Genomic DNA, 25,358 nt, shown 5'->3' on the forward strand with positions numbered 1-25,358 from the left:
AAACCTCTTACATAAAAAAAAAAAATTTACATAGGCATAATCTATAATTCTCATACATCTCATCATGGCAGGGTCACAGCTCAAGAAGCTTAAAGCGACCTTGAAAGAGGCCGGTTTAACTGGCCAGACCAATGTTAAACAAAAAGGTAAACGCCACTCTAGGAAGACGCCGTCCGATACCAGACGAGATGATAGAGCACAGGTTATTAGTAGAATCAGGGAACAGTTCAACCCATTTGAGGTTAGAAAGGGGAAAACAAAATTTGAGGTTTCCAACGGACGAAGCGTTGGTGTAGCTAAACCAAGCGTCTCCAAACAGGTTGGTGAGCAACAGAGGCGAGCTGCATACGATGTGACAAAATCCAGAAGGAATAAAGTGGGAGGTGTGATTGATCGTCGTTTCGGTGAAAACGACAAGAACATGACACCAGAAGAGAAGATGCTGGAAAGATTCACCAGAGAGAGACAATCTCAGACTAGCAAGAACTCGTTGTACAATTTGGAAGATGACGATGGGTCCGATAATGACGGAATTACTCTTACTCATTATGGTAAAAGTCTTTCACTTGGAGACAACAATGAAGATAATGAAGATGGCGACGGCGATGGATTCACTATTGTTACTGAGAAAAGACAGTTAGATGAGGAAACAGTTGATCAACCTTCTAGAAAAAGAACCAAAGCTGAGGTTATGCAGGAAGTTATAGCCAAATCCAAGTTCTACAAACAACAAAGAAAGCTACAACATGAAAAAGACTCTGAGAGGATCATGGATCTAGATGACGAATTTGAAGACATTCTAGGTGAATTGAAATCAATGCAGAATGAGAATACCAATGACTCGAAGGCTCCTATTGAGGATGAGACCAAGTATGATGAGACTTTACGTGCATTGAATTTGGATAGAAGAGCTGTTCCAGCTGATAGAACCAAGACTGAGGAAGAGATTGTTAAAGAAAGAGAAGAAAAGATGCAGAAGTTGGAGCAAGACAGACAACTTCGTATGCAAGGAATGGATGTCGAAAAAACCGGTGAAGGGGATGAACTGGATGACACTTTTTGGGCCGGTTCTGATGAAGAGGTGGAGGAACTGGGAGATTTTGTAGACGGTGAAAAAAATGTTCCACCTGAAGAATACTTTGAAGAAAGCTCCTCAGAAGGGACCACAGAGAAAATCCAATCGACCCCCTCTGAATCCGTAACTATAACCATTGGTAACAAGAAGGTAGTTTCACAAAATTCTTCGAAAAAGACTCATTTTGCATGCCCCGAAACACATGAACAATTTTTGCACATTTTGATCCCATACAAGGTCGAAGAGCACTTGGATGTGATAAAGAGAATTTTAAATCTTTACCAACCAAGACTAGCAGAAGGAAACAAAGAAAAATTAGGAGTTTTCTCAACGGTAATCTTAGGCCACTTTCTCTACCTTGCCGATTTGGAAGAGCCAGTCCCTCAATCGGTTATTGAAGGCTTGATGGTAGTTTTACGTGAAATGGCTTCGAAATATAACGAACCTTTGACCCAAGCATTTCGCTCTGAATTGAAGAAATTGGGGGAAAAATTGGACTCTGATAATGTGACTGTCAAATTGTCTGACTTGTTATTATTCACTGTGATTGGATATGTTTATTCTACTTCGGACATGTACCATCTTGTGGTAAATCCAACTGTCATCTTAATCACAGAAGTATTAGAAACTCTAGACATTTCAAACATCCAGCATCTGCTTATTGGTACTTACTTGGCGGATCTTTTGTATCAGTTTCAAAGCTTGTCAAAGAGAATTATACCTGAGGTTAACCGATTTTTGGAGAGAAGCATCATATCTCTCTGTCCAGAGCCGGAAAAACTGGACTACACACAATTGTATACTGCAACTTCTCATATCAAACCTTCTGGTTTAAATTTGCAGTCTAACTCCAAGTTGGCCAGTCAAGAATTCCAACTTACTCATTTCCATGAAGCTTCAGTAGATGACACTCCAGCTCTGCTTGAGAAACTGTTACAAATTGTTGACAAATTTACCCTCATCTGGAAAGAAAAGAGTTCTTTTGTGGAAATTTCGGTGCCATTTATCACGCTATCTAAGCACTCGGTTAAATACTATGCTTCAGATAAGCTTGTAGTTGATTTATTAGGAAAGCTAAATCAACTTTACAAGGTCAATATAAAGGAGCATCGTCCTTTGAAATTACAAGCACACAGAGCAATTTCCATTATGACTAACACTCCTAAATTCGAAGAGAACTTCAACCCAGACAAGAAATCGTACGATCCAAACAGAGATAGACAGGAACTGAACAAGCTGCGTTCTCAATTCAAGAAGGAGCGCAAGCTGACATTGAAGGAGCTCAGAAAGGACACCCGATTTACTGCTAGGGAACAAATCAAAGAGAAAAAGAAGCAACAAGAAGAGTACCATGCAAGAATGGCCTACATCTACAACTCCATTTCCACAGAAGAAGGTGCAGACAAAAACCAGTACGACAGAGAAAAGAAGATGCGCAAGAAGGGCAAATAGTATTTATAGGTATATATGCATTACACTACTGAGGAGGACCTTGCTTTAATGATGATTTACCAGCCTTCAATAACTCGTCACACAACAACAGGTTTGAGGCAATACCTGTTGATGAAGAAATAGCATTTCGTAAGACCCTATACGAATCCCAAATTCCCTCAACAGTTGGATCCATTGGCTCGCCTGAGTTCAGGTCCACGCCTACAACTCTACCATCAGCGAGATCATCCTGGCAATTAGCTAATGTGTCCAAAGCATCGAATCCAGCATTCGTAGCCAAGGTCTTAGGAATTGTAAGCAAGGCATCTGCAAAAGCTTTGACACCAACCTTGCTACGACCTTTGGCTATTTTTGATTCGTTATCGGTCAAGTATTTGGAGGCGCTGAGGAAAAAAGCACCTCCACCAGCTACTAGCGATTTATCCTTGATGACATTAGCAACTGCACGTAATCCATCTCTCACGGCATCCTTTGTTTGAGCAACAACATGGTTAGTGGCTCCCTTGATTAATATAGTACAAGATTTAGGGTCTTTGTTTTCAGTAACAAAGGTGAATTTTTCTTCACCGATAGTGTGTTCGTACACAAGTCCAGAGTAACCTAAAACATCTGGGGACAGATCATCAACTGAGTTTTGAGCTTCACCTCCACAAATCAATTGAAGCCTTTCCATGTTACGTCTCTTTGCTCTCCTTAGGGCCAATATACCATGTTTAGCTAGGACATCCAACGACATAGGGTCGATTCCTTTCTGATTTATTATAACAAAGCCCTTCGATTCATCCAATCCACAAACCTCGTTCTTCAAGTCAACAATCTTCTTCAACTTTTCATCTACAAACCTTCTTTCAGAAGCCACCAACTTGTCTCTTTGTTCAGCAGAGGAGTAGTAAAAACCAGAATTCACTTCTGTCTTCTCATATTCCAACGAAACATTGAGGATCAAAACGCTGGCGTTTGTGACTCGTCTAGGCATGTCAGGATGTCTAGCACCATGATCCAACACCAATCCGTTGACGAACTGGGTATCTTTGGCTGTTTCGTGCATCATAGACATGATCTCAATCATGTGCAAATCTAAGTTGTCGTTTGTCCTAACTTGTAGCACAGCATCAGTCACTATTGGGGTCAACACATCCGTTAAATCGGCGTTGACTTTGGTGGAGAGAGATGTTCTTGCTACTTGCAACAATAACTCCCTGTCAATGGTTTCAGCTTTCTGTACAAAACTGTCTAAAAAGTTCAGAGATTCTCTTTTGGCAATTTCAAAACCATCTGTCAATACTCTTGGGTGAACTCCTTCAGAGATGAATCTTTCAGCTTGACGAAGTAATTCACCAACCAGGAGACAAACAGTAGTAGTTCCATCACCAGTAATCTCATCTTGAGCAGAGGCAGCACGCGCAATCATGACTGCCGTAGGGTTTTGAATCTGCATCTCAGATAATAAGACTTTACCGTCTTTGGTGATTTTGATGTTTCCGCTTCCATCTACCAACATTTTTAAAGTTCCTTTGGGACCCAAGTTGGAGGCAAGAACACTCTGCAAACCTTGGGCTGCGGCAATATTAACCTGCAGAGCTTGCTGTCTTCTCAAAGATTCGGCCTTTGGGTTTAGTAGTTGAATCGACGAGGACATTTGGTAGTTAATTCTTGAAGAGATTAATTTCGCCTCTATTTTCTCGTGTTCGATACTGGGAAGAGTTTAGGTGCGGGTAACCCATCAAAGAGGTACACTTACTTTAGATTATGTAATCAATTAATTAATAGGGTATCTCTGTGGTTAGTTATATGTTCAAAACCTGAAAGTCATCCAAAGTTGAATCTTCGTCGTTGTAACCATCAGTAGAAAGTTTAGAATCATTCACAAACTTGGAAAGATCGACGATCTCCTGAGACATTGCTTCCTTGAAGAAGGTCGCACTTTCTTCTGTTAGGACGGCATTACCCGAAGGCCGACCAAATGTGACTGTATTGGTTTGAAGTGAAGAGCCAACATGGCGAAGAGTATCTAAAAAGGTCTCAATAGACATGTTAGGATTTTGGAGAACCTTCAGTTTAACATGTCTATTCTGGTGGAGTGATGGATAAGGAATGCAAGTTTCTATCTCCGCTTGAGATAATGGATCATCCAACGATGGCACATGGGAAGTTTCTTCCAAAAGGGCTTTCCGTCTGTCTATTTCCTCATTTTCATGAAAGGGTAAAAGCTTTGAAAAATTCTTTTGGGGAAGGTGGAACTTCCAATTTATAGACTTGTGGCTGAGGGAGAGTATTTGAAGATTTAGTTTCTTATCAATGCACATTAAGCAAGCATCTGGGGAAAGTTTCCGCTGTAAATTAGAAAAATCTTCTTTCCATTTAGTATCCTTTGCGGAAGCTAGAATGATCCCAGGACCAAATTCCATATCCCTCATCCCGGTACAAGATAGAACCCAACTTGTGTTCCTATCGTGTACAATCCCTAAACCATCAAATCGTATTCCAAACCAGATAATTGACCCATTATTTCTGCTGAGAACTCCTATACCCTTAGTAGCTGCTCCACCCCATAGGACCCTACTTATTATACCGGGTGTATTCCCTCTTCTCAATTTATCAACCAATACTATCTCATTGGACAATCTTGTAAAATCCCAAATAAGAATATCATCACCTCTGAGAGTTGTGGATGTCAGCAGCATATCATAGGGCGATATAGAAACGTGTGAACAGCCCCCAGGTACCAAAAAGACCAGCTTTGGTTCCATCGTGAGCAGACACACTAAAACGATGTAATGGCTTTGAGAAATTCCATTGAGAGTGTTTAAAAGTTTAGTTATGGTATTTTTGATATTGTTGGATTTCTCAACCTTATTCCTTTGATCTGGATCCAACATTTGCTTAACTTTCTTTGACGAAAGTTCTGTCAATTTGAAAATGCTGTCCATCGCAGTGGTGGACATGTTGCTGAGTACTCTTTGCAGTAACGTTCTTGGTCTAGGAACCCTGTATTGTTTTGGCAGTAACTTCTCTTGTGTTTCCACATCACCGTCCACAGACGGAACACCAACACCTTTGCAGATCAAGTCATCCGAAGAAGCATTGTAGGCAAGCCAAGACCCGCATACATCTACCACAGGCACGTTATTAATCACCCTTGCATTGAATTCGAATTCCACAGCAAAGGTCGACTTGTTGACTAGAACTGTTTTACCTTTACCAGTTGAGATTGAGAAATAATTGGACTCTTTGCCACCTTTATAGTATACCTTGCTATCATGGGGGAACACCCCCGAAAGAATGTCCTGGGATTCAACTTCATTACCGATTGTGTAAACTGTGAATAGCAAATCATTGCAGCCCTGGTCCACGCAATACAAAACTTGGTACACGTTCGTGATGCGGTTACTGCTAATCAATTTAACCATGATTGGATCACTAGGAAGTTCCAGACTCGCAATTAAGTACAACGTTCCGCCAGGAGTACTCTGGTCCATTCTATCGATTGGTAGCCAGTCCCACAATTGCAGATTCCTATTATGCAGCAGTAGCAATTCACCAAGCGGACCAAACTCCCTGACCATGTGAGGTTCTTCGACGTCGCTACTGCTGGAATTGTCATCAACAGGGGTGGAGACGAAACCAGAAAGGGAGGACCCGGCGGAGTTCATGGTGTCTGATGCCTTGGATTTGACCTTATCCCAGAAAGCGCCGGTGGAATACAACTTGGAGGATTCCACTGGCCTTGTAGGCTTCCTTTTTACGATGAGATCTTCTGAAGTCATCGATTATCGAACACTTCCTGAAAAATTACGCTAATTGGTGGTGTTAACGCGTCCAATGGGTGGTGGTAGATCAAAAGGAAGTGTGTGGTTTCTTTATCGTAAATCCTGAGTGATAAGTGAGAGATCAAAAAATAGATCAAAACTGAATCGGGAAGTAGGCACCACCGGGTTGCAGACGCGGCGTCCAGGGTACTGTCTCTAAAACAAATGAATTATATTGTAACACCAAGAAGACTTATGAACATTAAATAAAAGCAAATATTTGGACACTACGTATTAACGTCCGCAGTATTTCAGCTCAAAGTAACGGGCAGTGTTAAAGCCCAAGAAACTAAACCCTGCACCCAACTCGAATCCTACGTCTCCTCCGAAATCTCCAATCAACCTACCTATGGCCCCAGAGTACCAGACCTGGTTCATTCCCAGGACGACACCAGCGGCACCACAGCCAAATCCAATGAGTCCAGCATATCCTGGAGGAGCAGCAGTCTTGTCGTGCCATTGTTCAAGCATAACGTCGTACTTGGACGAGAATCCCCTTTTCCAAATAAAATGCTCCGAAAGACACACCGTGTCGTAGATAGCCAAGTTGTAACCGATAATGTTCATGAAATTACTCATGAAACGTTCGAAGTGGTAATAGGCAGGGATACTGATGGCTAAAGTGACACTGTTTCCGCAAAGAGTCCAAACGATTCTGGGAACACGTCTAGCTTTGGAGGTGACAGCCTGAGCAGACAGACCAATGGAGTACATGTTTGGAATGTTGTTAGCAACAGTAGACAAGGCCAGCAAAACACAGCAGAATTGACCGAACCCGTGCAAGGAGTTCTCGACCAATACAGCGTAAACCAAGCCACCTACACCGTTGTCGTAGTAGAGAGTAGCCCATGATTCGTCTGAGAAAATACCAGTGGCACATGCAGTTCCCAACATCATGGTGAAACACAATGGAGTGAAGAGTCCAAAATAAACCCAGGCAAAAATCTTTAAGGGAGGGGTATCTGTTCTCATGTAAACGGTGTAGTCGGCTGCGAAAGTAGCCCAACCAGAAGCGTATCCAAAAATTGCACCTCCGAAACTGAGGACGTTTCCTGCCACAGTTGGACCTCCGGCCATGGTACCGAAAGTAAAGTTTCCAGAGATGGACATTCTGGCAATGATAACGATGAACACAAACATGTTGGGAATCCAGGACCATTTCTCATAGGCATGAATGACATCGTAACCGAAGAATGTCACAAGAATGGTCAACACAACGAAAATCAGACATGCAGCCCAAGGAGGCAAAGTTTTGTTGTTAACAATGTGCAACAATTGGGCAGCAGCCATGATATTGACGGCACCCCATCCAACACAACAGATACAGTTAATTGCAGCGAACAGTCTCATAGCCAGATCTCCAGACAAAAATCTGGTCAAAATCATCTGTCTAAGACCAAACTTGACTCCAAAGACGGAGAAAAAAGCAACGGGGAACACGCCCAGCATGTTAAAGAAGATAATGCATAGCACTGAAGACCAAAAATCCAAAGCAAACACAGTCTGAGAAATAGCACCAAGGGCAAACGTACCGATAACCAAGTTGGCGGAGAACCACATGGAGGCGGCCTCCCACAGGGAAGTTCTAGTCTTCTCTTCTTCGGGGACAATTTCAATACCTCTTGTCTCAGCCTTCATCATGAGAGTGAAATTCTCATACCAGGCGAACTTTCCCTTGGAAACTTCAGCCACGGACTCATCTACTTGGAAGTCCTCTGTCTTGACCTGGTATGTCGAGTTCTTGTCAGACGACCCAGCGTCGGCCTTTTCGATATCAGTTTTGTAAGCAGACATTCTCGATGATAAAACAACTAGAGAAACAAAACTTGAGGAGAAGATAGCTTATCCTTATATACAAATGCCAGGTATTTGAGTGACCCCTAATTTCGGATTCAAATTTGCGATAAACTTAATCGATGGATATGGCCGTGGAGATTTGTAAGTTTTTCAACCTTGGTCTTCATCCTGATAAGAAAATATTTCCGAGTTACACAGGTTTTAGGCGAGAAAAAAGAAATGGCGATAATAAAGCTTATCGATGATAGTACAAAAGTCCACCAAAGTGGCCGCGCTCCGCGGCCGGACGAGATCAAGTACGTACAATCAGCGAGTGATACAATCTACGCCCAGTTATTGGCTGAAACAATACAATTGAAATGAACTGACATGAGTGGAAAGATGCAGAGAACTTTTTACTTTTTTTTCTGGAATTGAATTATTTATTATCTTGGATTATTGATGTCATCCCTAAATTTCTTGGGATATCTGATATCTGGGTAATCAGTGCGGGTAATCGCTCCTACAATGGTTGCACATCCAAGTGTCTAATATGCTCAAATATGCGGGCGCCTTTAACAGGAAATCGACGGGGTAGCCCCAACTGCAGCGAAGAATTTATAAAGATAAAGAGAAAGCACCCATCATATGAGTGAGACTTTCCAATTGGAAGACAGCTAGCTGGTCTGCTGATAAGATTGAGCTATAACGGTGCATTTGGTGCTGGGAATGGACAGAGTTAGCAGACGAAAGATGTATTCACCTTCAGCTTTCGTGGATAGTTACGCTGTCTACCTGCAGGCTGTGGGTTAACCAATGTCCTTTTCGAGCCATCAAAGAACGGAGACACGGCCTATGATAGCATTCTCTGTGGACCAATTATAGCACAATGGAAGCGAAGTATTATTGCATTGCAACACCACAATTGCAATGTCGTGGTTAGATTAGCCGGTTTGTGAGGCAGCCAGATCTTGCGGTCTTTTGGCATCCTGTCATGGATTACGATTACCGGAATGTACCTAGACGGTTGGGAGGCATGTGACCAGCACATTAGTCTTTAAAAAAAAGGTAGTGAACCTGCATGGTTTTATGACAAGCGAGATTGCACGAAGTGCAAAAGTCTGGTTATTGTTCATGGCACAGTGTTGTCCCTTTTGGTAGACAACACTATTTCAGAGCTTGATGAACATTGGAGGACTTTTGCCTTGAATTCTCATTGAACGTCTCTGAAACTGGCATTCTTTTTTTTTTTTTTTTTTTTTTTTAACGTTCATTTGAGTGACATGGTCTTAATAGCCTGGGACAATCATCACAGACTCGTTTGAGGTCTTTCTGGTTTTTTTGTCGTTTGGCTGCTGCTTTGAAGATTCTCCTATTGGTCGACATCGATCCATTGCGTCTTTGGGCTGCACTGAAAAAATGCTAGCATTCGTCTTTCGATGAATAACCTAAAAAAAACGATACCAACCAGCAAGGTTGACGGACAGCACTGGTTGCCCTGCCATCGTCATAACCAATTTGAGAAAAAGCTTAAAATTGCATCGTTTTTAGGAGATGATATTTAACACCGTCCGATTTCCCGTAATCTTCCCTTCATTAGTACAATGTTATTCCCTAGAGAAACCACATGCTCAACTGAGAGTGATTTTAATGGTGAACACATGGGTGCCAGAATTTCATCAGTGTTTGTGATTCTGGTTACCTCCATGTTTGGTGCCTTTTTCCCCATCCTGTCATCAAGATACTCGTTCATAAGGTTGCCAGACTGGTGCTTTTTCATAGCAAAGTTCTTTGGCTCTGGTGTTATTATCGCAACTGCCTTTATTCATTTGCTCCAACCTGCAAATGAAGCTCTTTCAGATGAATGTTTGGGTGAGGGATTCGAAGACTACCCATACGCTTTCGCCATTGCATTGGTATCCATTTTTGTGATGTGTTTTGGTGAATTGATGACATTTAGATTCATGGACCATAAGTTAGAAGTTGCTGAAGAAAAACAGATAAATGCGGACAAGATCTCAAAGCTTGAAAATGAAGAGGATGATGAAGTTGGAACGGGTCTTGACTTGAATACACAACCAGCTCCTGAACCCCAACAAATGAACCCAGAAAACACTCTAGAGAACCACTTTGCTCATCAGAATGAACACCAAGATATTGAGAATGTTGGAACATTAGTAGACAATAACTTGGAAAGCTACAAGAGCCAGTTCATTTCCGTTCTCGTTCTGGAATTTGGTATCATCTTCCATTCTGTGTTCGTCGGTTTAACTTTGGCTACATCAGGTGATGAGTTTACCACGTTGTATCCAGTGATAGTATTCCATCAGATGTTTGAAGGTCTGGGTTTGGGAACTAGAATCGCCGCAACTCCATGGCCACATAACCGCAGGCTCACTCCATGGTTCTTTGCTCTTGCCTATGGTCTTACTACCCCGATTGCAATTGCCATCGGACTTGGTGTTCGTCACTCTTATGCTGCAGGTTCGAGTACTGCTCTTATCACCAACGGATGCTTTGATGCTGTGTCTGCTGGTATTCTGATATACACGGGTTTGGTTGAACTCATGGCGCATGAGTTTATTTTCAGTACCCAATTCAATGGTAAGGGAGGACTGAAACGTCTTTTGTGGGCATATGCTATCATGTGTCTTGGTACTGGGTTGATGGCTCTACTTGGAAAATGGGCCTAATCGACTACTTTAATGATACGTGAATGGTAAAACATGCAGATAGAATTTTTTAGTGTAATTAATGTCGTTAGTTGTAGCTGATTATTTCATACTTCTTTCCTAGCTAGATTACACTGAACTGGTGATGCATGACCTGAAGCCATATTGTGAGTCAGGTTAATCCAAGAACAAACGTCCAACGTAAGTTCAGCAACAATCTGGAGTTAAACAAGTCTTCGATGTGGAAAAAGAAGTTGGACCTTAACTAATGACTTTTACATCAAATCATGATAGAATAATCACGAATGGTGCAAGAGTGTTCAACAATACTTACTCGGTTATCGCAGATGAACTACCCCCATTAATATTCATTTCTCATTATCCATATAGCAGCCAATACATGTCATCGTTCAACCTACTCACAAAGAGCCGTCACCAAACACCACATCATCAAATATCCTGAAATGCTACGAGTTAGCCCCTTCAAATAAATGTCTTTTAAAGGCCTCTCAAAATATTGGCTTGCATGTCCTCTGATCTTCAAAACATAAAAAAGGAGGTTCGACAGTATCGATAATATTACAAAGAATGCTACTCCTTGTAATGATTCAACCTTCAAAATACCAGCAGCTGTCCCAAAGGCCAATCCTGTTACATCATGAACGTACTGAATCGCCTTCTTTGTTAGTTCAGACTTTGGCTATCTACTAGTGAAAACTCAACTTACTGCGTTATTGTGGGTAATGCTAGAGCTATATTTGACTTGATCTTTGGACATGTTTGTAGAGAACAATAGACAGTGATGAAAGGAGAATGCCCTTTGAGAGCTCTCCTTCTGGAAAATGCTGTCGCGAAGATTTACCCATTTCAAAATCTACTCACTTTTGGTAAGCATTATCTCGTACTTTCTTTATTTCCCTTAACCTTTTCCCTTTTCCCTTTTCCTCCAACCTCCTTGTGTCGTAAATATGTCGGCTTCAGGGAATGGAAAGCTTCAGCCTGATACCAAAATCAAACAAGAAGCTGCAGTTAGCGAGGTAACTCTCAAAAGCTGTACCCGAGAAGAGATCGAGGATGTCAGATATCACATTCTCAAGTTCCAATCCCAATCAAAAGTAAACTTCAACAAGTTTACTCAACCTGTTCGTCTGCACAGAAAAGATCCTACTAACCTGCAGTTTCAATTAACGAGGAAAGAAATAGACGAGCGTAGAGCTAGCAAGAAGGCAGATAAATTGGCGAATGAGGAATCATTGGCTGACAGCAATAAAGGAACTGGTTCCAGCGAACAACATGGAGCCGACATGTCTGTCGTAGCCCCGGATGGAGGTGCAAGGCTTGTCAGAAGAGCCAATTTCTTCAGAAAAAAGACAAAACAGGTAAGAATGGTGGATGACCAAAAGCGTAAGATTAGGTATGAAGAGTATTATCCTTGGGTATTAGAAGATTATGATGGAGAGAACACATTTGTAGGAAACTATGAAGCGGGAAATCCTGACACGTATGTACTTCTTGTCTTTGACAATGATGGCTTCAAAATGATTCCAGCGGAGAAAGTCTACAAGTTCACCCCAAGAAACAAATATGCCACTTTGACTTTGGAAGAAGCCGAAGCAAAAATGGAGAAAAATTCCAAAGTGCCGCGTTGGTTAATGAAACACATGAAGGAAGACAATGCAGCTGTTTCGAATGATATTCGATTTCAGAGAATGAGAACTGTAGTTGGAGGAAACAAATCTTCCAAGAATGTTGAAGATGATGATCTGGATTTCGACGAAGAATTTGCAGATGATGAGGAGGCTCCTATTATGGACGGTAATGAGCAGGAGAATAAGGAAAGTGAGAAGCGAATGAGACTGGAGATGTCAAGAGCTAATAATGTTGGAGATCTTCTGGCTGAAGATAATGATAATGATCTGGATGATCTGTTCGAGTCACGAAAGGTTAACCAAGAAGGTAAAAAGCTCAAGAAAGTTTTGGTTAAACAGGAAAAGAACGATATTTATGAATCCGATGATGAGGAAAACCCTTACCTTTCTAAGTCAGAATCTGAAGAGGAAGAAGAACAACAAGAACCTGACGTGAAAAAAGAAGGAACGGAGGGATTTCCATCGATCAAGACTAGTACTGCCTCACCGCTTGGTAGAAAATCATTGTCTCCATCACTGGGTCCGAAGATCAGAGTTGCATCTTATAAGCAAGGTTACATTACTCTAAAGGCAGCACGCTCCGTTCTGAAAGAATTTCCTGAAGGAGAGTGGAACCCGTATATAGTCAAGCGTGAAATTGGATACGATGGGGAAATTGAAGAGAACTCTCCTTCGAAGAGAGTCAAATTGGAAAATTCAAGCGATTCGGAGTACGGTATTATCACAGAAAAGGACGTAGTCGATATTATTATGGAGAAACCTTTAAAGTTGAAAGATCTCATCAGTACACTAAAACACAAGATTCACAAGCATCCCGATAATAAGGAAAGACTCAAGAACTATGTAAAGAAGCTTTGCAGATTCGATCAAGGTCTGCTGTACCTAAAGGACAGTGTATGACTATTAATTGATGTATAGATAGTTTCTTTATGCAACTTCTACAATTCTGTCCTCATCATCATCGCTTTCATCGCTGTTCATTGCGTCCACCTCTTGAGTAGTTGGTGCTTCGTCTCTCATTAACATTTGTACCAAACGGTCACAAAGTTCTGCCACTAGTTCATCCTTTGTGACTTTGTGAAGTTCCCTGATTAAAGGATAAACAGATTTTTCTCTTAATAATTCTCTGACTTCTCTTGTTACACACAACAATAGTAAACTTTCCAGATGAACAGCAATAATGTCACTTATTGGCTCTCTCTTTTTGTCTGCAGGCAGTAGTTGCAATTCTTCTGGCAAGTTGAACATTTCTTCCTCATCTAGCTCCTCAGACCCAGCAATCGGTAAAAGTATGTATGGTAGCAGATTGATGGCTTCATCAGTGAGCAGCTTCATATGCTTTTCAGTGTCGAATAAGGAGTTCTTAATTGTTGAAGCTACTCCTTCTCGTCTCACTTTGGAATCATACTTCTCTGTGAAAACCAACAACTTTGAAATGGGAACAACATTATCATAGTCTTGCTCAGTCACAAAGTAGTCTCTTCCGTGCTTGAATCTTGAAATATCAGCAAAGAAGTAAGCCAAATAATCAAAGTTTGCATTTACATTTAAAGATCTGTCTGCACCTTTGACAAAACAGTCCATCAGGCAATCCATTATGTTTGAACTAGTGAAAGCGTCATCCTTGGAAACACCCGAAATGTCCATGTCAAAAATTCTGGTGATGTAATCCAACTTAGCCATGTTTGCCAACAATATACAAAACAAATCAGCGTTTCGGTTAGTTAGGTCGATGATTGACGAGGCAACAAATTGTATAAATGCATCGTCCTCCGTGATCAGCCTTCTCATTTCAGTATCACTACAGAGATTAGCCAAAATAGTAACCGCATGCCCGACCATAATAGTTGTCGTTGTTTCGGGTCGTTTTAAAGCTATCTCTTTCAAATCTTTGATTGGTCTATAATTGTCATAGGCGAACAGTTTTGGATTAGCATTTGCTGGAGAAAACTGCACCAGGTTATCCAAAGCTATCTGTTTCACTGCATGCTGAGGTGAATGCAAAAATTCAACTAGTTCCTCTAATTCTGTGGGCATTGTGTGCTATTGGCAGGAAGTACCAGAAGGGACGGGAATGGAAAGGGAGGGCGAAGATAACTAGAAAAATTAGCTCTTACGTAATCGGTACTCAAGACGATGGATGAAGAAAGCACAGTTTCGCGACAACCAATCAGAACTCGCCAATCACTAATTACCTACAACTTATTCCAAACCAGAACAGAGAAAACCAACTACTAAACTCACATACCAACATGTCAGCATTCACAAATATTTATAACCTAATCTTCAAAAGAAACTCTACTTATGTTGCCAGTGTGTTTGCTGGTGCCTTCGCATTCCAGGCTTTTTTCGACGCTGGAGTGACTAGCTGGTATGAAGCTCATAACAGAGGAAAGCTATGGAAGGACATCAAGGGTAAGATTGGTGGTGGAGACGAAGATGAGGAGGATGATGATGAATAAGTGTAAGGCTATACCTAACAAACAGAGAAAATCATTAAATAGATAATCAAAATTATGTCCATGGATGAGTTTTTGGGAAATTCAAGATGATGAACATGATTATCAGCTTGGCGATGCTGCTTGAAGGAATTAAAATGGTACGGTACTGGATCTGAGTCTTTGGGAGGCTAATTTCCGGAATTGTTCATCTACCGTCAAGCTCATCTCATGTCTGCTACTCGTATGCATTGATCTGTAGACTGATCATGACGACCGATTTCTTGATGTGAAAAAGAAATCAGTTGCTGGGAAATTCAAAGCTTTGCTAGTCGTGGGTTCGTTCTGCTCCTGTGTTATTCAACATGTATTTATTGGGTAATTTCAAGGTGCTATTAAACCAACACATGTGACTAAGCCGACAGAATTTAAAGCCGCCCAAAATATTCCCTCACTGCCCTTATGGCAATACTGTTTCTACTTGAGCATCCTAGTTAAATCCTATAGACCTCTTTTATCTCATGTTCTTGTCTGTATAATCCTTTTATTAAGTGCTCCCCAGACCCATCTCCATCAAAATTTCTGGTAGTCGCGTTTACCAAACTACACCAACAAGTATCCTTACTAAACGATCTAGGGTGGCAATAGTACCCAAATGGACTCTTTCGATAGACTAAGTAGCTATCTCGTGAGGCTACCGTTTAACTCGGATTTCAAGTTTAGTAACCAGGTCCGGAAAGATATACGGAAAACGTTATACTATATCATCACAGAGGAGGGCCAATACTTAGAACACTGTTTTCCACCTCCACAAGAACTCCCGGCCCTTCAATGGAATGAGAGAAAGAATTGCTATGACCCATCAGATTCCGTGTCAGATAGCTTTGAATGGGTAGCGGAGGATTCCACCCTTACTCATTCTGATCATCCTGGCATGCCATGTGCTAAAAAATTTAAACGTGGAGAGGCATGTTATCGATGCTTAACATGTAGCACCGTTGACACATGCGCTCTCTGTCAAGCATGCTTTGAAAGTTCCTCTCATGAAGGACACAAATATTTCATCAACATTACCCAAAGAGAAAACGTAGGTGTTTGTGATTGCGGAGATTCAGAGGCTTGGGCTTCTCCCATCGGGTGCAAACATTTTACGAAAGATCCAAGCAAGATTCCGGATCTTCCTGAAGATTACCTACAAAGACTCCACTGCTATTTTTCCATCATTTTAGATTATACCATCGACGTCCTGGCCACATCAACTCTATCAATTGGTTCGAACCAACAGAATTTGTCATCAGTCATTGACTACTCTAAAAAATCAAATCTGAGCGAACAAGTGTACCACGCTGAAGATACCACTAGTTCGCATTATATGCTCGTGCTTTACAATGATCAGTTGAAACAATATAGAGATGCTGTGCAGTGTATTCGTGCGATCAACGGTAACTCCTTAGAATTTGCCGAGATGGTCGCCAATCAGATACAAAATTACGGAAAAGCTTATGTTTTAGGTGGAGATGAAGCTATGATAGAATCAAAGAAAACAATCCTTGATAATTATGGGATGCGTTACGTCATCAGAAGCTACAGAGATGTTTTCAGGGAGGAAATGTGTGATGAAATAGTTAAATGGATGGATAATTTAACTACAACGCCTTTATTCCGTATGTTTCAATCTGTGAGAGATGTTTTTTGCGAGGTGTTTCTACAGAAATGGTCTCCTGGTTTGGCTGATATGAGTATTGAAACATTTAACGATGATCATTTGTTGGAGCATGGACTTTTAGGTGAATTATATGAAATTTTGAATTTTCCAGATAATTTAGTCAACGTTCCTCAAAGGTTTTATATCTCTTACATGAATAGCAAACATGAACCCAAAGTATGGGATATAAGTAGAGGATTAACACAGCAAGTGGGATACGATCTGACATCTCATGCTAAAAACTCGTTCAGAGGCTCCCGTTTACAGTACCTTTGGTATTTTGACATAAGGCTATGGAAGTCCCTCAGAACGACCATTCATGATATTTACGTCTCTGCACTATTGGCTAACCAAAAATACAGGGTTTTCATCAACTGTCAGTATGTTGATATCTACCCTCAAATTGCCCAAATGTTTCTCACACTAGATCGAGAGCCCGAAAACTCTCTTATGGTGTGTTTATCGACACAGCTATTTGCCTCCTCTGCCAACACGGATGTTTCGCTTGAACGAGGTGATTTGAAGAGAATGTTGCTGGTTGTGTATTCTTTTTTGACAAGGGTAGAGGGGGATCCTGATGTCACGGAGGTTAACTTCGATGCAATGAAAAACAAAAAATGGGGCCAGATCATGTTTGATATGAGTCATTTGATAAGCAGAAGTACGAAGCATGAATTTTTATTTGATCATGATTTATGGGGTGACATTATCGATCTTGTTGGACTATTTCAAGGTTGTTCAACAATGAAACGAGCAGCCGAAGAGCATGTACAATATGAGTCGAATAACTATGCGATTTATTTTTATGCTATTTCTTTAATTTCATACTTCTGTGAGGCTTTTGCTAAATGTGTTACAAGACTGACGGAAGAGGAATATCAAAAATTAACTAGAAACGAAATAAAGAGTTTGATCAATACGCTCTATCAATATTGCTTCTACAATAAAACCGAGAAGGTAATCGCTGATCAACTTTCTGTTTTCAAAAGAGTTAGGATGCAAAACTGCAATCCTCCGGATTTTATTGTGACGAACTATGATATATCGACAGAAGTGGTCAGTTTATTACATCCCTTGCATTCATTTGTTTCTTGGGTTATAGAGATGAACAAAACTTTGAAAACACCTCAAGATCTGATTCATTTATTTGAGCTTGATGCAGAGGTGAACAAAGTTGGTGCAGAAGATGCACACCGCTTGCAACGGATATTCGAATTTCCCTTAAGAACTCTTGTGATCCTATCTCAAATAAAAATCGGATACTGGGTTAGAAATGGGTTCACTATTAGAACTCAAATGCATATATACAGAGACAGTGGCATCCGAGAGTGTGGTTTTATGCGTGACTTGTTCATGGTACAGGTTTTCTTCTCAATAGAAGATCCCAGCACTGCTCTAGTTTCCTTCTTGGACAAATGGGGACTGACAAACTGGTGTAATGGAATTACTGAAGATGAATCTGTGTATGACAAAGTTACTATTCCCTATATCGTTGAAGAGTCGCTTTTGAGCTTAATTAACCTTTTGACCGAAGATACTCACCTTGATGTCACTTCTGAGGATGGAGGGTTGGAGAAAACTATCAAAAGAGAGATCATACACAGTTTAGCTTTCAAACCTCTGACTTTTAGCCAAATCCTAAGCGAAGTTCCGGAGCACATATCATGCGAGAAGAAGTTTGACTACTATCTGAAGGAGGTTGCAGACTTTTCCCCTCCAAAAGGTTATCACGACAATGGATTATACAAAGTCAAAGACAAGCTCTACAATGCAATTGATCCTTATTATATTCATTATACCTCCAACAAGAGAGAGGAGGCCTTACAGATTCTATTGAAACGAAAGAAGGACAAGACTGGCGAATCAGTGGATAAACAGTATTTCTCACCAAAAAAGGTGAAGTATACTAACAATTCTCCATTTAGTAGACTACCATTATTTTCGCAAACGGACGTATTTGCTAAGTTTATTTATTCAACTTTGAAATACGTTATAGAGTCGAAACTAACTTTCAGTGCCACAATTTTCGATCTTTTGCTGCATTTGATTCATGTCTGCGTAATGATTAGTGGAACATCGATTTTAAAGCATTTTCTTGATGATCATACAAACATATTTCAATTACTATACAGTAGCTCAAAGAATCAAACATTTAGCAGGTTTCACGCCAAGTTGAAGGCTATTTTTGTCTTTTTGCATGACTCACCAGGTTTTTCAGAAACAGAGGCTTCAATGCTCCGAGAAAAAATAACGGATTTCAATTATGCGTCAATAGTTAGCGGTAACATTGAACCAGGAAATGATGAATGCGAAGTGGAAAGAAAACGCAAAATAGGAAAGGAAAAAAGTGCCAAAATTCTAGCCAAGTTTAAAAGGCAACAGGAGAAGTTTTTGAGAAATAATAATTTTGAAGATGTAAGTGAAACGAGCCAAGTTACAGGATGCGATCCACCTTCACCGAAGAATTTCGAAGAACAATGCATCCTGTGCCGAATACCTGCTTCAGAAAAGAATGTTTTCGGTATGATTTGCCATGTTAGTGACTCTTCAGAGTTCCGGGATATTCCTTTTGATGACCATTACTGGTTCATCAAAGCATTCTCGGATAATGAATGTCTGGATGTTAAAGTTTCCAAAAGTTGTTTGGATGACCCGAAATACAACGAAAAATGGAAATCTTTCAACAATCGAGTAAAGAAACCCTATTCTATTGGACCTGGACTACCAACAACGTTTCGGTCATACGCCCATAGCAAACCTGTTGTATCAAGTTGTGGACATGGGATGCATTTCAGTTGCTACCTCGAGTACATGGAAAGTATCAAAAGTAGGCAAACTCAGATAACCAGGACCGTCCCCGAGGATTCAACTAAGAATGAGTTTCTTTGCCCTTTATGCAAATCATTGAATAATATATTTGTCCCTGTATCATTACATCAGAACAATCAATCATTAGCCAATTATTTGAACCCTGGAGCTTCATTTAGTTCTCTTACTCTAAGCTCAATTGATAAAATCGTTCATCAATATACTCATCAGCATGCCTTCGTTGTCTCCCAGGAATTTATGGCACGTTTTCAGCAATCATTGGGATCTCAGTCAATCAAGAAAAGAACCAGTAGCTTCCAAGTATCATATCAGGAGTGTCTGTCTACCTCGTTGCAGAGTCTCACCGAAAGTGGCAGCCTACCTGTCTCAGAAGAACGCGCTCTGGATGTGTTAGTGAATACTATTGAATCAGCAGAGATTGGATTGCGTGGAAGCAGTGTAATACCAGAGTGTCCCACGATCCTGACCCAGAAAATCTCTAACCAGTTACTGACCATATTGAAGGTATGGAACCATTACAGAGATTGTATCATTATGGAAAATATTAATAATCAACTGCAAGGCGCAGTTCCCAAGGAGCTGACATTTGGTGAAGCACAAATTGCCATTATCCGTTACTTCAATGCAGAAGACGTTGACCTAGCGTTTGGATCTTGTGATTTCTTCAAGTATGTGGTGGCCGTTTATCCCTCAGAGAGCTTGGGATTATCATACTCTGCAATCGTTCGAATGTTCTATTCTAAACACATTATACAAGCATTTTACAACCTCTGTGCACACCTGGTTAGCAACAACTTTTATAATAATGAGGAATGTAGTTTCCTAGATATTCCATGTTTGTCAGACGATTTAATGAACGAGGAAGGAATCGAATGTACCAAACCATTGGTGATCCATTTGCTTTTGCAACACTATAAAAGTGAGTTTCCTTACAAAGATACAGACAAATTTTATCAAGTTTTTTATTCCATGATTGTTAGACTGATGACTCCATTCCTGAGAAGATGTGTGTTATTGGCATCCATGAGAAATACTGATTGGTCTGGTATAGATTTTGATGAGTTGGACGATATTCCTCTTGAGTTGGACAAACTTTCACATATGCTGCATTTGCCTCCTCTGCATGAGATGCTTTTGGAAATTTTCGATACCCGAACAGCTATGTTGAATGAACTCTCATACAGATTGATGGCCAAACAATTTGATATTCAACGTTTATCTTTGCAGTATCCAGGGTACATTGAATTAATAAATCTCCCTGAGAGATTGGATATGTTTTTCACATACTACTACTACCGCATGGAGAATCGGCCAAAAGATCCTGCGGTGTGTCTCTTTTGTGGAACAATATTGGATATGCAACAAAGCGCCATCGGAATGAAGATGGGTCAATGCAACATACATTGTAATTACGATTGTCTTAACGAAGTGGGAATATTTTTTGTCCCCAAGTGCAGTGCAATACTGGTGCTGTATAATGGAAATGGATCTTTCTACGAATCACCATACCTCAATTGCCATGGAGAGTTGGATGAGGAGGTCAAGAATAATAGACCGCTCTATCTGAATGAGAAGAGGTACAAGCGCCTAACTAACATATGGTTACAACACGATATACCTAACTATACAGCCAGGAAGCTCGAAGGCACTGTTGATATTGGTGGTTGGGATACAATGTAAATGATGGGAAGATAACTCATACTTTATAGTTTCTATTTAGACTCCAAAGTGGTGTTTTCCAAAGATTCGGTTGTGCTTTGCACATCAGGTTGAACAGCAGTTTTATTTGCAGTAGAATCCACAGGGTATCTGGTTCCCTTGTTCTTAACCTTCTTTTCCTTCTTCTTCTTTTCAATGATTGGAGGTGGGTAACCCTTGGCCTCTGCTTCTTGAAATTCTTTATTATTGGCAAACTCCTCCCTAATTGGAAGTAGTAACTCGTTGATTGCATCAGCTACACCAGATTTCAAGTCGGGAGGGGCCAGCTTCTCGTCTTTGAAGGCTTGCTTCAGTTCTTCAAAAGAGGAATAGTCTACTGGGCCGCCATATTTTTCTGGACGGTCGATGTGGAATTGGAACCCACTACCATGTTTTAGTTCATAAATTGGAGCCAGAACATACTCAACAAATGACAACAGTCCATTCTCTTCAACATTACCTGGAGCGCAGAAGGCAGTGTTTATCTTCTTTTTCACAGATTTTGGTTCTTCAATGACGTCAACCTTTGAGTTCGGATCTGAAGCAGACATCTTGCCTCCCTGGGCTAGACCAGGCACCATAGGGTTCATAAGGTGGGCTCTCTTCTTGTATCCTAAAGATTGTAAGTTCTCTTCAGCCAAAACAAAGATTTTTCTCTGGTCGACACCTCCAAACTGGGCATCCACCTTCAAATGTTCTTCATCCAATGCTTGCATTAGTGGGTAAATCAGACCAGATAAGAGAGGATTTGCAACCTGTTTGACCACGTCGGCACCAGCTCTCTTTGCATCATTCTGGGAAACGCTGTTCGAGATTCTAAATATATCCATAGTATATTCAGGGGTTAGTTGATATGAAGAACCAGTTACAAACGTCAGTTTTTCTATTGGGACGTTAATGGATCGAAGAATAGCCTTAATCACAAATTCGTAGTATTTGGCTCTGTAAGCTACGACCTCCAAAGGAGCCTTCATATTATCCAAATAGGCATGCAGATCGGCTAACAGCACTTTGACTTCACAACCGGCCTTCAAGAAGTGGGCAAGCTTGGTCATTGGGACAAAGTAACCACAGTGAGGTCTGCCGGTGGGGGCAGTTCCCCAGTAAAGCTTCAAGGGCCTTTTTTCTTTTTCTAGAACATCTTTTATGATCTGAGGGTTCAGAACTTCCTGAAGGTTCTTGGTGATAAGGTCATACTGTTCTTGGGGATCAGTTAGTACTCCAGACATCTTGGGTGGGATCTTGGTGATTTTTTTTTCAGGATAATGTTAGTCAGAACTTACCGCGAACCCATGGTTGGAGATGGGGAAGGGAGACATTAACGGTCAGAGCGGGCATGAGATCAACAAGACTAGGGAAGAAGATGGAGTTACCATTGGTGGTTAATAGAATGAACTCATAATCATATATAGAAGAAAAGGAAGTTGTGTTCTTCCATTAGAGGAAACGCAGCACAAAAAAGTTAAGTATGACACGGACAGGAATTGAACCTGCAACCCTTCGATTGCACTGTATTCCAACTGGAGTCGAAAGCTCTACCATTGAGCCACCGCATCAACTGTAACCAACATGCGGGGTCTAAACTATATGTACATCAAATAAAATAACTATGATTCATAATAATTAAATATTTAAATGGAATACTCAACAGTATTCGGTGGTTGCAGGATACTATAAGTAGCAGGAGCTATTGCAAATGAAGGGTTTAAAAGTTACTTTGAACAAAACCACGTAAAATTCTCAAATAATACTGTACCCTCCAATATAAAATGTCAAACATTAGATTGAATTTTAGAACCATGACATTAGAACTTAGAGTAACACGGGCTGTTTTTAAAAAAGCACGAAATTGTATTCAACCTAACACTTCATTCTACATGAATAAAGAACGAATGGAAGGGATTAATTGCTTTAGTTGACCTAGACACTTTAAATCACTCTTTGATTCAAATACTACTAATTCTTAACCACCATGGCCCACAATATCCATACATAATGTGTCTTTCATATTTCGTAATCATAACTATTTTTGAATTATTAATTATTGTAAGTGCCATTACGATTACATGATCTCGTTCCATTTTTCCTCCCACTTCCATTAAACCATAAAAACACGTCTTCTCTTTCAATAAAGCATCTGCATTCTCTACTAGCACTGTTTCATGTCCTATCTAAGCCAATCCTGGTCCCTGTCACTCCTCCCTCCTAATTTAGTTTACTCAAAGTCATCAACTTTGCCTTGAATGCTTGGAAAAATAAACTATTACATAAACATCGTGCGGCGTGGAAAATTTTTTTTTTTGCTAGTTATAAGGACTTTGGAACCCACTTTTTGTTTTCTCTTTTTTTGGCTACCTGGCCCATATCGGTTTCTCTACTATCCTTCGATAATCACCCGTATAACTGCTCAACAATGACCTACCAAGATCACACTAAGGCTTTAGAACTCTTATCTACCTACCCCGAGAAGGATGGTTTGGACATCAAGTCTTTGATGGACTCCAAGGCTAAGGGAGGACTGACCTACAACGACTTCCTTGTTTTGCCAGGAAAAATTGAGTTCCCATCTTCTGTTGTTTCATTGCAGTCTAGGTTGACCAAGAAGATTACTTTGAATACCCCGTTCGTCTCATCTCCTATGGACACTGTCACGGAGGCTGATATGGCCATTTACATGGCCTTGTTGGGAGGTATCGGTATCTTGCACCACAACTGCACTCCAGAAGAGCAGGCTGCTATGGTCAAGAAGGTCAAGAAGTTTGAAAACGGTTTCATCAACGACCCAATCACCATCGCTCCTACTGTTACCGTTGGAGATATCAAGGAAAAAAGCAAGAGAATGGGGTTCACCTCATTCCCAGTCACTGGTATGTATTAATTTTTGTTATTTGCTCTCATTTTTTTGTTGTTCGAATCAAATGATGTTTCACAAGATTTTAAATAACTTTCGTTCTACCGATTTAGATCAAACGATCATGGGGAAAAGATCTATTTCTGATGGAACAATAAAGAGAAAGAAAGAGAGCTTGGAAAAATACCCGAATTTAGTTACTAACTTTGAGTTTAGAGGATGGAAAGCTGTATAGTAAATTAGTCGGAATTGTCACCTCAAGAGACATTCAGTTCCACGAGGATGATGATTCCCGTGTGTCAGAAGTTATGACTACTGACTTGATTACCGCCAACAAGGGTGTTAGCCTTACTGAAGGTAATGAAATCTTGAGAAAGTCGAAGAAGGGGAAACTGCCTATCGTTGACAAGGAAGGAAACTTGGTTTCTTTGCTTTCAAGAACCGATTTGCGAAAGAACTTAGACTTCCCTCTCGCCTCCAAGTTGCCAGAATCCAAACAATTGTTGGTTGGTGCTGCTATTGGAACCCTTGATGCAGACAAGATCAGATTGGCTAAACTTGCTGCTGCTGGCTTGGATGTTGTCGTTATTGACTCGTCTCAGGGTAACTCTATTTTCCAATTGAACATGATCAAATGGATCAAGGAGAATCACCCTAATCTGCAAATCATTGCTGGTAATGTCGTCACCAGAGAGCAGGCTGCCTCTTTGATCGCTGCTGGAGCTGATGGCCTTAGAATTGGTATGGGTTCCGGATCTATTTGTATCACCCAGGAAGTCATGGCCTGTGGTAGACCTCAAGGTACTGCTGTTTACGCCGTTTCTGAGTTTGCTAACAAATTCGGTGTTCCATGTATTGCCGATGGTGGTGTTCAGAATATTGGTCACATCGTCAAGGCTCTAGCCCTTGGAGCTTCTTGTGTTATGATGGGAGGAATGCTTGCTGGTACCACTGAATCACCCGGTGAATACTTTTACCGTGATGGTAAGAGACTGAAAACTTACAGAGGTATGGGTTCTATTGATGCCATGGAGCAGACTGCTACCAACGCCAACGCTTCCACCTCCAGATACTTTTCCGAATCTGACAAAGTTTTGGTTGCCCAAGGTGTTACTGGTGCCGTTGTCGACAAAGGATCTGTGACCAAATTCATTCCATACTTGCAATCTGGTCTTCAACATTCTTGCCAAGACATTGGAGTTAAGTCTGTGGATGAGCTCAGAGCAGCTGTCGATGCTGGAGAAGTCAGATTTGAACTGAGAACTCCATCAGCCCAACTCGAAGGTGGTGTTAACAATTTGCACTCTTACGAGAAGCGTTTACACAACTAGAAAAAAAATTGGCCATAAGCCATATAATATATTAAAATTTGGTAAGACCTCAAGCCGATGGCTATGTAGACGC

The 25,358-nt window shown here is 40.8% G+C and overlaps 11 protein-coding genes across 11 annotated transcripts; 5 read left to right on the top strand and 6 right to left on the bottom strand.

The window, feature by feature from the left end:
* Positions 1-64: 64 nt before the first annotated feature.
* Positions 65-2,527, top strand: PAS_chr4_0512 (Nucleolar protein, forms a complex with Noc4p; the record flags this gene model as incomplete). Its single annotated transcript, XM_002493901.1, has 1 exon — positions 65-2,527. The coding sequence occupies one exon, from the start codon at positions 65-67 to the stop codon at positions 2,525-2,527; it is 2,463 nt and encodes an 820-aa protein (XP_002493946.1).
* A 25-nt stretch (positions 2,528-2,552) lies between these two features.
* On the bottom strand, positions 2,553-4,166 carry PAS_chr4_0513 (Subunit of the cytosolic chaperonin Cct ring complex; the record flags this gene model as incomplete). The annotated part of the gene is made up of 1 exon (XM_002493902.1): positions 2,553-4,166. One exon carries the CDS (start codon positions 4,164-4,166, stop codon positions 2,553-2,555), a length of 1,614 nt encoding a protein of 537 aa, XP_002493947.1.
* A 148-nt stretch (positions 4,167-4,314) lies between these two features.
* Positions 4,315-6,294, bottom strand: PAS_chr4_0970 (uncharacterized protein; the record flags this gene model as incomplete). The annotated part of the gene is made up of 1 exon (XM_002493903.1): positions 4,315-6,294. One exon carries the CDS (start codon positions 6,292-6,294, stop codon positions 4,315-4,317), a length of 1,980 nt encoding a protein of 659 aa, XP_002493948.1.
* A 276-nt stretch (positions 6,295-6,570) lies between these two features.
* Positions 6,571-8,130, bottom strand: PAS_chr4_0514 (Purine-cytosine permease; the record flags this gene model as incomplete). Its single annotated transcript, XM_002493904.1, has 1 exon — positions 6,571-8,130. One exon carries the CDS (start codon positions 8,128-8,130, stop codon positions 6,571-6,573), a length of 1,560 nt encoding a protein of 519 aa, XP_002493949.1.
* Positions 8,131-9,716: 1,586 nt separating this feature from the next.
* Positions 9,717-10,805, top strand: PAS_chr4_0516 (Low-affinity zinc transporter of the plasma membrane; the record flags this gene model as incomplete). Its single annotated transcript, XM_002493905.1, has 1 exon — positions 9,717-10,805. The coding sequence occupies one exon, from the start codon at positions 9,717-9,719 to the stop codon at positions 10,803-10,805; it is 1,089 nt and encodes a 362-aa protein (XP_002493950.1).
* A 394-nt stretch (positions 10,806-11,199) lies between these two features.
* On the bottom strand, positions 11,200-11,562 carry PAS_chr4_0517 (uncharacterized protein; the record flags this gene model as incomplete). Its single annotated transcript, XM_002493906.1, has 2 exons — positions 11,200-11,463; positions 11,512-11,562. The coding sequence occupies 2 exons, from the start codon at positions 11,560-11,562 to the stop codon at positions 11,200-11,202; spliced, it is 315 nt and encodes a 104-aa protein (XP_002493951.1).
* Positions 11,563-11,752: 190 nt separating this feature from the next.
* On the top strand, positions 11,753-13,333 carry PAS_chr4_0518 (TFIIF (Transcription Factor II) largest subunit; the record flags this gene model as incomplete). Its single annotated transcript, XM_002493907.1, has 1 exon — positions 11,753-13,333. The coding sequence occupies one exon, from the start codon at positions 11,753-11,755 to the stop codon at positions 13,331-13,333; it is 1,581 nt and encodes a 526-aa protein (XP_002493952.1).
* Positions 13,334-13,360: 27 nt separating this feature from the next.
* PAS_chr4_0519 (Nonessential protein of unknown function) lies at positions 13,361-14,470 on the bottom strand (the record flags this gene model as incomplete). The annotated part of the gene is made up of 1 exon (XM_002493908.1): positions 13,361-14,470. One exon carries the CDS (start codon positions 14,468-14,470, stop codon positions 13,361-13,363), a length of 1,110 nt encoding a protein of 369 aa, XP_002493953.1.
* A 215-nt stretch (positions 14,471-14,685) lies between these two features.
* Positions 14,686-14,895, top strand: PAS_chr4_0520 (Hypothetical protein; the record flags this gene model as incomplete). Its single annotated transcript, XM_002493909.1, has 1 exon — positions 14,686-14,895. One exon carries the CDS (start codon positions 14,686-14,688, stop codon positions 14,893-14,895), a length of 210 nt encoding a protein of 69 aa, XP_002493954.1.
* Positions 14,896-15,526: 631 nt separating this feature from the next.
* Positions 15,527-21,085, top strand: PAS_chr4_0521 (Ubiquitin-protein ligase (E3) that interacts with Rad6p/Ubc2p; the record flags this gene model as incomplete). Its single annotated transcript, XM_002493910.1, has 1 exon — positions 15,527-21,085. One exon carries the CDS (start codon positions 15,527-15,529, stop codon positions 21,083-21,085), a length of 5,559 nt encoding a protein of 1,852 aa, XP_002493955.1.
* A 32-nt stretch (positions 21,086-21,117) lies between these two features.
* On the bottom strand, positions 21,118-22,332 carry PAS_chr4_0522 (Cytoplasmic tyrosyl-tRNA synthetase, class I aminoacyl-tRNA synthetase; the record flags this gene model as incomplete). The annotated part of the gene is made up of 1 exon (XM_002493911.1): positions 21,118-22,332. One exon carries the CDS (start codon positions 22,330-22,332, stop codon positions 21,118-21,120), a length of 1,215 nt encoding a protein of 404 aa, XP_002493956.1.
* Positions 22,333-25,358: the final 3,026 nt, after the last annotated feature.

Source organism: Komagataella phaffii, chromosome 4, assembly GCF_000027005.1.
Source record: "Komagataella phaffii GS115 chromosome 4, complete sequence".
NCBI classification, from domain to species: Eukaryota; Fungi; Ascomycota; class Pichiomycetes; order Pichiales; family Pichiaceae; genus Komagataella; species Komagataella phaffii.